The 12,309-nt window shown below is 42.1% G+C and overlaps 1 protein-coding gene across 1 annotated transcript in view; it reads left to right on the forward strand.

Moving 5' to 3' along the window:
- Positions 1-436: 436 nt before the first annotated feature.
- Positions 437-12,309, forward strand: part of ddx10 (DEAD (Asp-Glu-Ala-Asp) box polypeptide 10) — a 208,004-nt gene continuing 196,131 nt past the window's right edge. The window contains exons 1-2 of the mRNA XM_060826060.1: positions 437-661; positions 11,761-11,821. Coding sequence (XP_060682043.1) covers positions 458-661; positions 11,761-11,821 — 265 coding nt within the window. The 5' untranslated portion in view covers positions 437-457. The remainder of the gene's footprint in view (positions 662-11,760; positions 11,822-12,309) is intronic.

Below are 12,309 nucleotides of genomic sequence, written 5' to 3' on the forward strand. Positions count from 1 at the left end.
AAAGCCATAGCACACAATGTTGTGGTCTACTGCTGGAAAATGGGATTAGAAGGGATTTGATGATTGGCGTAGACACAATGCACCAAAGGGCTTCTTTCTGTGCTATAAAATATGTGACTGTACAACATACCTTGGAGAGTTATCTGAGTTATATTAATTCAACACTATCTGTAATTCTAAACCAATATTTTCCTATTCACATTTCCATAATCGTAAAAACTGTGTTTAGTTTCTTAATTTTCTCTCGACTTTAAACTGGTTAACGTTTTCAATAGTGTCAATCTAGTAATTTGTTATTGATTGTCACTGTCTCATGAACACAACTACATTAAACACATTATTAATTATTCTTCATCTACTTGCTCACCTCCTGCGCCCTTCTCCTCAGCGTCATCAGGACGCGCCCTCCGCGTGACGTCATTGCCGTGCGCCGGGCGTTTTCGTGCTGGCTCGAGGCATGGTGTTTACGGGGAAAGCGAGTGAGATGTTCGCCACCGCCGCCTCCTCCTCCGAAAGGAGCGAAGTAATTAAAAACTATGAGAAGTGGAAAAAGAAATATCAACGGAAGAAGACGAGACTAAAGCGGGAGAGGAGGGTGCGGAAACCCGAATGGCAGGTGGAGAGGGAGGTGATCGCCAGGCTGGTGCAGCGCTATCCCGAGGTAGGAGCGGAGCCCGGGGAGTCGGAAATGGGGGGGCAGCGGATTGTAGTGGGACAGCGGGCTGTCGGTGTGAGGTCGAGTCGTAGCTCGGGATGGGGGAGAGTTATGAAGTGGGAAAATGGGAAGGGGGTGATATGGTGGGACGGCCAAACCCAGAAAGTTGTGCGCTCACATGGTTAAGCCATCATATAAATCTGGTGCTCATGGAAACAGGATAGCTTGTCAAAACCACCAGATCATTGATAGAAATAAAGTTAATAACATTGAGTGAATAAGATCATAAGTTGTAGGAGCAGAGGTAGGCCATTCTGCCCCCATTGAGTCTGTGCTATCATTCAACAAGCTGATGGTGAAAGACTTAAACTGATCACACAAGCATGTGCCTTTTGTAGTCAGGCCTAAATTACATAATGGGCTACAAAATGAAGCAGAACAGAATAGTGGACAAAAATACATCCCTCCTGCTGTGGTCAATGCATTTTACACACTATTCGAACAGAAGCTTAGAGAAATGGTGTCACCTGCCCTGACGGCTTCAGTCGAACCTGTTTCGTCCATCACTGCTGCACATGTCAGATTGACCTTCTTAAAAATGAACCCATGGAAAGTGACTGGCCCAGATGGAATCCCTGGCCGTGCAGTCAGATTTTGTGCAGGCCAGTTGGTGGAAGTATTTGTTGACTACTTTCACTTCTTGCTTTGATCTAAACTCTCCACCTGCTTCAAGAAATCTATCGTCATGACTACTGCCCGATGGCTCCAAACTCCAAAATCACAAAGTGCTTTGAGCGGTTAGTTGTGGCTCTAAATCAACTCCATCCTCCCAGCCTGCCTTGATCCCTTGCGATTTGTCTACTGGCACAACAGATGCCAACTTCCTAGCCCTGCACTCACCGCTGGAACATCTAGATAATAAGGATACCTATGTCAGAGTTCTAATTATCAATGACAGCGCCATCATCAGCATCATAATTCCAACCAAAATAATCTCCAGACTCTCTAGGTTGCTACTCTGCTCTCTGTAACTGGATCCTCAACTTTCTGACCCACAAATCACAATCACTGAAGATAGGTAATAGCATCTCCTCCATAACAATCCTCAGCACCAGCGCCCTACAATACTCCATGTACACTCATAACTGTTTGGCCAAATTTCATCCAAACTCCCTCTACAAGTTCAACACCACAAAGTGCTTGGTGATGTGGTGCAACAATAACAATCTCTCCCTCAATGTCAGCAAAACTAAAGAGCTGATTTTCGACTTCAGGAAGCAAGGAGGAGGGCACACCCCTATCTATATCAATGGAGCTGAGGTGGAGATGGTCGAGAGTTCCTCAGGAATGTTTTTGTATGTGGAAGTCTGTGTCCAAGTGGATCTGTTGGATAGGTGCTAGTTGAACTCAGGCCTCCTGGATCAAAGGTAGGGACTCACTGATATGCCCTAAGTGCCTTCCCTGTTCACCATGTTTACTTAATGAAGGTGTAGGGCATAGCAAAACTATTCGTCTTTAAAAGTATATCCTGATGAAATTATTGTTGGTTGTTTTATTGTGCAAATTTGTGGCTGGTCCAAAGACTGACATCTTTCATCCTTTAATGTACACAGTCTGCTTCAGATTACTCTGGAAGGTTTCTCAAAAATAAGCTGTCGCATGCTGCTAGTTTTGCCTGTGCCCAGCCCACCTGTGGTTTTTCAAAATTCAGATTGTAATGTCCAACATTAAATGTGATTCTGCTGTTAGATAGTGTTAACAATTACTCCAGAAAACAGTTTATGACTATCAGTCAGGCTTGTAATTTGATTTTTGTTTGTGCAAGAAACTACATTTATTCTCTCGCGCAGCTCTATTCTTTGTAGGCAAAAAACATAGCCCTTTCCTCAATGAAAATAGTTCACTATGAAGACCACCTACCCTTGCTGTTCCCCTGCAGAATCCTGAAGAACCAGAGCTGACTTGTCTGATTTGAACTCAGTCTTTTAGTTAAGATGCTTTTTACAGTTACTACTTCACGCCATTGTTCAACAAATCAGTACTGTGTTCTCATACTGTCTAAATTTATTTCATTTCTAAGTTGATTTTCTTGCTCGAGACCTCATGAGCGTTAAATGAAAAGATCAACTTCCTGTCTCTTTTTAGCAATGTTTAAGTTCTTTATTGCCAAGAAATTATTAGTAAAACCTTATTTAATAATCAGTCATTAATAAATATTGTGAAAATCTGGCATTTGTGCAGATTTTTGTGGTATATAGTATCTTGTCACCTGAGTAATTATTCTTTGTCCCAACTTTGTCTCCTTTTGCAGAGTAGTTTCACCTTCTAGTTCCAGCCCTTTTGTTGCTTATAGCCCCTTGTGTCCAAGCTATGAAATGCCTCTGAAAATGTATGCAAATGTCATCCTTCACCTATGTAACACTTAATTTAGGGGGCAATTTTTTACCTGCCGATATCCTGACACTCCAGAAGCAATTAGTTAGTGAAATATTTTAGGGGAGATGGTGGAGCCATAATACTTTCACTGGAAGAGCAATCTTGAACTCCAGACTGTCACTGTTGGGGTGTGCGTTCGAATCCCACCAGGCCAGATGGTGAAATTGGAATAAGATAAAAATCTGGAATTAAAAGCTGGCCCAATCATGACAGTAATATTGATTGACATAAAAACCCGTTTGTATAAATATTGTATAGGGAAGCAAATGTGCCATCTGTACCTGGCAAGCCTACAAGTGACAGCTGAACTATGGCAATATGCTCAACTTTTAGCTGCCCTCTGACATACAAAACATTGTTAAGGATGGGACTGATTTCTTTTCCAAAAGGATAGTAACCAGTTGGGTTTTTGTGACAAGCAAAGATTGCGTGGCCTGCTCCTGCTTTTTGTGTTTCTATGTTAAAGGAAACAGAGGAAAAACATTAGTATAACAAGAACCAGTATGGGAAATATCAAACTTTGACAATGGTATGTAACTGGTAGGATTAGGTTGCTCTGTTTTTTTTTCCCTCGATGTGGCCCAAGAGTAGTTTTGTGGTCTGTTTTTTTTTCACCAGTAGGAATTGAGATTATTTGAATTCGCATTCTCAAGATTTTCAGTCCATGTCACTGGATTAGTTGTTTTAACAAGTAAACTCTCAAAACAGCTGAACTGTAGCATATTAATGTTATTTAACATGAGCTGTAGTCAAGAAGTGCACAGATGGGCGGCACGGTGGCACAGTGGTTAGCACTGCTGCCTCACAGCGCCAGAGACCCGGGTTCTATTCCTGACTCAAGCGACTGACTGTGTGGAGTTTGCACATTCTCCCTGTGTCTGCGTGGGTTTCCTCCGGGTGCTCCGGTTTCCTCCCACAGTCCAAAGATGTGCAGGTTAGGTGAATTGGTCATGCTAAATTACCTGTAGTGTTAGGTAAAGGGGTAAATGTATGGGAATGGGTGGCTTGCGCTTCGGCGGGTCAGTGTGGACTTGTTGGGCCGAAGGGCCTGTTTCCACACTGTAAGTAATCTAATCTAATCTAAGATTTAAAAAGCTGAATTGTGATTGGCAAGTCTCGTTTCGTTCTTGGTGTTTGGGATATAGTAGGAAGCAATTTAATTTTAAGTGAAGAAGGGGAGACATTCAGAATTGGACCACATGGAAATAGGTTGCCCTCTCTTTGCCTCTGAGTTGTCAAAGTTTGACATTTCCCATCCAGTTCCTGGTTATACTAATGTTTTTGTCTCTGTTTCCTTTAACATAGAAACACAAAAAGCAGGAAAAGGCCACACAACCTTTGCTTGTTCTACTATTCAATATGATCATTGGCTGATCATCTGACTCAGTACGCTATTCCTGCTTTTTCTTCATATCCTTTTGATTCCTTGAGCACTAAGAACTATATGTAATATCTCCTTGAAAACATTCAATATTTTGGCCTGAGAATTCAACAGGCTCACCCCTCTGTGAAGAAATTCCTCATTGCTGATCAGGAACATCCTGCATTTACCACGTCTGGTCCTGTTACAATTTGGTAGGTTTCTGAGGTTGAGACACTCCTGCCCATCATTGTTATAAACTCCAATAAATATAATTGATGATAATTCAGAATCTCTTCAATTTTTAATCCTGCCATCCTGGGAAACAGACTGTAAACCTAAGTTGCACTCCTTCTATTTGCCAGACTTCCTTCCTAAGATAAGGAGACTAAAACTGCACACACTGCTCCAGGTATGATTTCCCCAAGGTACTGTACAATTGCAGCAAGACATTTCCTGCTCCTGTACACAAATCCCCTTCTTACGAAGGACAACACATCATTTGCCGTTATTGCTGCCTGCGACACCAGCATGTTTTCTTTCAGCAACCTGTGTGCAAGATTGGTGCACTTGGGTCTTATCTAAGTTATGCTTCATCTAACATGCATTTTTCCAGTCACTAAATTTGTCCAAATCACTTGTCCAAATGAAGCAATTTTGCATCCTCCTCTCAGCTCACCCTCCAACCCAACATTGTGTTGTTTTCAAACTGGAGATATTAATGTTTAATTCCCTCATCTAAATCATTAATATATATTGTGAATAGATGGATTCAAATCCCTGATCCCTAAGGTAGACCACTGGTCACTTGCTGCCACTCTGTACCTGTTTATTCCTACTCTTTGTTTCCTGTCTGCCAACGAGTTCTTTTTTTCCATGTCAGTACTCTACTCCCATGCAAGTCTCTTAGAAGTTCTTATCAAAAGCCTTCTGAAAGTCCAAATAAATCACATTCACTTGCTCTTCAATGTCAACTCTACTAGTGCCATCCTGGAAAATAAACTTCAATAGATCCTTCAAACATGATTTCCCGTTTGTAAATTCATGCTGGCTCTGATCCTGTTAATGTTTTCCAAGTACTCTGCTGTTAAATCTTTTCTAATGGACTGTAGCATTTTTCCCCACTAACAATGTCAGGCTAGCTGGTCTATAATTTGCTGTATTCTCTCTACCCATTTAAAATAGTGTGACTACATAAGGTACCCTTCAATCCGTAAGAACTGCTCCAGAGTCTCAAAAAATCTTGAAAAATGTCTACCAATTGTTACGAAGTGGAGGTCAAACCCCTCTGGTAATTAAAAACCAAACATTCAGAAAAGCCTACCTCATCTCGTAATCTGTTAAAATGTGCGTGAGTGAAAGAGAACTCTTAAATTATTTTTCTTTAAGTAGAGGAAATTATTTTTCTAAATTTAATAATGAGCCCAAAACAAGACCATTAACAAACTGAACATTTTGTCTTAACTAATTACTATCTGACCCTAACTCTATGAAAATGCTGTGCCAATAAAAATGATTAAACATTACATTAACTTTAATCTCAAGTACACTCTGTCTTCTCCGCTATCTTCAGTCTCCCACCTGCTGATATCTCTGGTTCATTGTCTTTAATGTTACTATGAGTATTTTTACAGGAAGAGGTACCTTTCTGATAGAGAGTGCCTTTTTATGGCTTTGAGAATAAGATATTGGATGAGCATTTAGCTCTACGGCTGTTGCTGTGATGAAATTTTCAAAATGCCCTGGTTTTATAACCGAGTAAAAAATGAGGTCTGCAGATGCTGGAGATCACAGCTGCAAATGTGTTGCTGGTCAAAGCACAGCAGGTTAGGCAGCATCTCAGGAATAGAGAATTCGACGTTTCGAGCATAAGCCCTTCATCAGGAATAAGAGAGAGAGCCAAGCCGGCTGAGATAAAAGGTAGGGAGGAGGGACTAGGGGGAGGGGCGATGGAGGTGGGATAGGTGGAAGGAGGTCAAGGTGAGGGTGATAGGCCGGAGTGGGGTGGGGGCGGAGAGGTCAGGAAGAGGATTGCAGGTTAGGAGGGCGGTGCTGAGTTGAGGGAACCGACTGAGACAAGGTGGGGGGAGGGGAAATGAGGAAGCTGGAGAAATCTGAATTCATACCTTGTGGTTGGAGGGTTCCCAGGCGGAAGATGAGGCGCTCCTCCTCCAGCCGTCGTGTAGTTGTGTTCTGCCGGTGGAGGAGTCCAAGGACCTGCATGTCCTCGGTGGAGTGGGAGGGGGAGTTAAAGTGTTGAGCCACGGGGTGATTGGGTTGGTTGGTTCGGGCGGCCCCCGCTCCTCCAACCGCCACCAAGACAGAACCCCACTGGTTCTCACCTACCACCCCACCAACCTGCGCATACAACGTATTATCCGCCGCCATTTCCGCCACCTCCAAACGGACCCCACCACCAAGGATATATTTCCCTCCCCTCCCCTATCAGCGTTCCGCAAGGACCACTCCCTTCGTGACTCCCTTGTCAGATCCACACCCCCCACCAACCCAACCTCCACCCCCGGCACCTTCCCCTGCAACCGCAGGAAATGTAAAACTTGCGCCCACACCTCCACACTCACTTCCCTCCAAGGCCCCAAGGGATCCTTCCATATCCGCCACAAGTTCACCTGTACCTCCACACACATCATCTATTGCATCCGCTGCACCCGATGTGGCCTCCTCTATATTGGTGAGACAGGCCGCTTACTTGCGGAACGCTTCAGAGAACACCTCTGGGCCGCCCGAACCAACCAACCCAATCACCCCGTGGCTCAACACTTTAACTCTCCCTCCCACTCCACCGAGGACATGCAGGTCCTTGGACTCCTCCACCGGCAGAACACAACTACACGACGGCTGGAGGAGGAGCGCCTCATCTTCCGCCTGGGAACCCTCCAACCACAAGGTATGAATTCAGATTTCTCCAGCTTCCTCATTTCCCCTCCCCCCACCTTGTCTCAGTCGGTTCCCTCAACTCAGCACCGCCCTCCTAACCTGCAATCCTCTTCCTGACCTCTCCGCCCCCACCCCACTCCGGCCTATCACCCTCACCTTGACCTCCTTCCACCTATCCCACCTCCATCGCCCCTCCCCCTAGTCCCTCCTCCCTACCTTTTATCTCAGCCGGCTTGGCTCTCTCTCTCTTATTCCTGATGAAGGGCTTATGCTCGAAACGTCGAATTCTCTATTCCTGAGATGCTGCCTAACCTGCTGTGCTTTGACCAGCAACACATTTGCAGCTGGTTTTATAACCCCCAACATTGTACCCTCTTATTGGTCTGATGTTGTCAGCATAGTGAATTCAAACTCAGTTGAGTTTTAGTATCCTGGGCATAATTTAAATTAATTGGTTAAATTTGAATTGTTAAAATAGCAACGAGAGTTCAGATATCCATTTAGTAGCCAATTATTACATGTATCTATTTTGGAGTAGCCCGTCTCATAGCTGTCCTGTGCGGCAGCTGTGGCTGTACTTGAAATTTACTCTAAAAATTCAGAAAACAGTTTCTATCTGAAAGGGAACATGCACCCTTTCAACTTCAGAACACAATGCATCCACTATTTCTAGGATATTCCTTAGGGAAAATTGTATGTAGCTGTCAGGCCTTGAGGATTTATCAGCTTTTATCCCATTAATTCCCACACCACTATTTCCTTAGTAAACATTGATTTACTTCCCCTCTTTCCAATACACCCTGTTTTCATTAGACCCGGTATATCTTTGGGATGTTGTATGTGCCCTCCTTTGTGAAAACAGAGGCAAAGTATGTATTTAATTGGTCTGACATCTCTCTGATCCTCATTATACTTCTCCTGTTTCTGACTGTAAGGGACCTAATTTTAGCTTCACTAATAGTTCTGTTCAGAAACCTTTGGAATGTTTATAGTCAGTTTGTAAGTTCCCTGTAAACTTACTCTTTTATTCTGTTTTCTGCTCTGAATCAATTCTTTTCCACCTTTGCTTAAATCTGAACTTCCAGTCTTAAGGTCTGCTGCTTTGAGATCAATTTGTGTGTCCCTTCCTTGCGTCTAATACTATCCCTAATTTCCCATGATAGCCATGGTCCTGATCCTTTCCTGTTTTACTTTGATCAGGAATAAAAAAATATTGATCAGTAACTGCTGAAGGTCAAGTGGATTACAGGGTTTGAACTAGATTTTATTCAGGTCAGTCAAAAGAATATTAAAGTTTTAAGGTAGAAATTGAACCATGTGTCTAATTTACACCCCAAGAATGCTTTCAAATTCATGCAGCCGAACATTGAATTAACCTGTTTTTCAGGTGTATGGACTGTCTAATATAGTTGTGAGCACATGTTATATCCCCTGAAGAATTTCAGTTACCATGAGCAGAGCAGGAATCAGTTCTGTGCTCCACTCCTTTTAAGGAAATTTTACACAAATTTCCTGTGGCTAAAAGGTGTGCTCTTCCTGATTTCTAGGCATGCTGGACATTTAACACCCTCTTAACTGCAGCCCTCTGCCTTCCTTGTTCAGAAATGATGCAAGTGAAATAGGCTGGAGAAAAATGACTTGCTGAGGTGGTTTGAGAGGCAATGCACCCGATGTGGCTCCTTGGGGAGACGGGCCGCTTACTTGCGGAACGCTTCAGAGAACACCTCAGGGACGCCCGGACCAACCAACCCAACCACCCCGTGGCTCAACACTTTAACTCTCCCTCCCACTCCACCGAGGACATGCAGGTCCTTGGACCCCTCCACCGGCAAAACATAATAACACGACGGTTGGAGGAAGAACGTCTCATCTTCCGCCTGGGAACCCTCCAACCACAAGGGATGAACTCAGATTTCTCCAGTTTCCTCATTTCCCCTCCCCCCACCTTGTCTCAGTCGGTTCCCTCAACTCAGCACCGCCCTCCTAACCTGCAATCTTCTTCCTGACCTCTCCGCCCCCACCCCACTCCGGCCTATCACCCTCACCTTGACTTCCTTCCACCTATCACATCTCCATCACCCCTCCCCCAAGTCCCTCCTCCCTACCTTTTATCTTAGCCTGCCTGGCACCCTCTCCTCATTCCTGATGAAGGGCTTATGCCCGAAACGTCGAATTTCCTATTCCTTGGATGCTGCCTAACCTGCTGTGCTTTAACCAGCAACACATTTTCAACTATTTAGTATGCAATATGTATCCAAAATGAAACAGGTTGAAGAGCACAAATCTACCTTCTGGTTTCACTGACTCATAATGCAAACTCTTTCGTGCATAATGTGAAATAAAGCACCCAGGAAAAGGAATATTAATGCATTCTGTTGTTATTCCTGAATCAAAATGTTCATGATACTCTGACAAAACTATTTATATTCATGAATAGTTCGCAGTTCATGAATTAAGCATTTGTGCATGTAGAATAAGCAAGGAGGAATTTCTCATTTTGCTCAGCAGTCGTGTTAAATGAATGCTTAATGCATTGTTAAATTTTATTCAATTGTTGGGAATTCAATTTGACATAGAGATTCTTCAAATGTGTGAATGAACCAAGATTATCTTTGGACATTCTGGTTTGATTGCACTTTGATTCCACAAGCCAGATACTCTGAGTGAATCCTGCTCTTGGTGATGCAGACCTTCTTTCTGATATGGGTCTCCGTGATAGTGGACTTGTTTATGACGCTGTAATGGGAGACTTCTGTAGTTTTGCTGGAATAAAAATTCCGGCATTTCATACCTGCCCTTATGATGGAAAAAGAGGTTACTTTATGAATTTCATGTTTGCATTTTTGCTCTGACTTGGAGGAGCCTATTCATAAAATTTTTGTTGGCTAAAGAAATACCATCTGAATGCAACTCATTGAGTTTTGTACCTTGTCAAGTACTGACAGTCACTCTGTCCAGCATGATCCCCTTACTCATTTTGAGCCCTTCCAGTGGCTGAGTCACCATAGTCTGGATACTGTCCCCCTCTTTTGTAAATATAGATGGAAAATATTTAATAATTAATTCCTCAGCAATGTCCTAAATACCCTTTTTTTGGCCCCACATTGGTTGATTCAGGCAGCGTATTTTAATGGTTATTTTGTTTTAATTTTGGATGAGAATTGTCTGCCTTCCTTTGTTGAGAAGCACAGTTCATATTAGTCTCAAGCCCCATAAATTGAAGGGTGTGAAACACCCATGTTGCATGAAATGTCTGTTAATGGCTTTGTCCTCATTCCCTCTTTTAGTGGCACTGATGTGTACGTTTGTACAATTTTTCTAGATTGTAGAATCTAGTTACTGAATTGTAACTTCATCTGGTCCATTAGGCTGGAAAAATTGTTAAATATATTTAACTCAGCAACCTTATTTCTGTTTGATATATGTACACTCTCACTGCTTATTATAAAATGTATGACTTTTAAGAGGTATGGTTAGTGAGTCAACCTCTATAAAGTGTTATGCACTTTTTATTTAATGTGGTCCTTCTGTGCTACGGAATTTTAACTTGTGTCTCATAAAAACATATGTTCATGTGAGGAGGTGCAGTAGCTTGGAGAAAAATCACTGAAGTGTGTATTGTATGTGAATTTAAACCATTCTTTATCTGATGGTGAGCTTGTATTGTGGAAATGATATCTTGTTGAACAGTTAGATCTTTGACATACTTGTCAGCACTCACTTTAAGCAAATATGTTGAGGGAAAAGAAACTTTTTCTAAATTAAGCGAGCAATGCTGAACAGTTGAATGAACAATGATTTATTTGCATCAAAAACCACCACAGGCCAATAAATGTTGGCATTTTAGTGACTTTTTTTTATTAACACTAATATGACAAGAATTTTGACATTTCCATTTTCTTAATTGGGCTTGGAAATAGTCCATATTCTTCATCGACGTGTTGTTGCATTGCTTGATGGCGATCATTTATATCTGGAAGATGACAAGATGAGACGGAATCCTTGATATATTTCTGAGTTTTGACTATATTTTGCATGAAAATCTCCTTTCTGTTATATTCCTTCCCTTATTTGACATTGTTTTTGTAAAACAGAAACCGAAGAAAAAAATAAACAAATTATGACTATTTAAAAGTATCTTGGCCCGTGATTTTCTCTCTTTGGTGTTCTGATTTATCACATGTCTTATATATTCAACAATTGAATTTAGAAAACCCAGATAATCATCTTATGACAAGGTTTGGTGATGGAAGAGAATGTTTCCACTTCTGGGTCTGTTCAAAGTAGAGGCCCATAAATTTAAGTTAGTTACTAATAAATCCTGTAAGGAATTCAGGTGGTTATTAGCCAGCAGAAAGAATGGTGAAGCAGTGTGAATCAGTTGTGTTTAAGTCTGTGTTTTGACTTTCAGATAAATGCCAAGGAGGTGGTCAAATTTTCAGATCTTCCATTATCCAAAAAAACCATTAAAGGTAAGTGGTATTCTACCTTTTCTCTATGCTTGCTTCATTTGATCTATCCATTTTTCTTCCTTTATATCCTTCCTTTTTTTTGTACAAGACTTTTAAAACAAAACACTTTTTTTAACCATGTGGCCATAACAGTTCCCCAGGCACAATTTGAAGAAATTCAGGGGTGTTGTCCAGGTGTCCAGGCCAATAATTATCTTTCAGTTAACATTGCGAAAATCAATCATTTCATCATTATCACATTGCTCTTTTTTGGAGCTGTCTGGGCTTAAATTGGCTGCCACATTACATCAGTGATCCCACTTCCCAAGTACTTTGGATGTAAAGTGTTTTGTTCATTGTCAAAGACATTAAGTAATGCAGTGATTGCTGACACCAACAACTGTGGGCAACTATACATGTGTGTCCGTTGAGGAATACACTGAGTTCCAGGCACTGACATCATTATGTGCACCTTTTGTGTGATGCATTTATTATGCACGTGCAGGAAA

This window comes from Hemiscyllium ocellatum, chromosome 6 (assembly GCF_020745735.1).
Source record: "Hemiscyllium ocellatum isolate sHemOce1 chromosome 6, sHemOce1.pat.X.cur, whole genome shotgun sequence".
Classification (NCBI taxonomy): Eukaryota; Metazoa; Chordata; class Chondrichthyes; order Orectolobiformes; family Hemiscylliidae; genus Hemiscyllium; species Hemiscyllium ocellatum.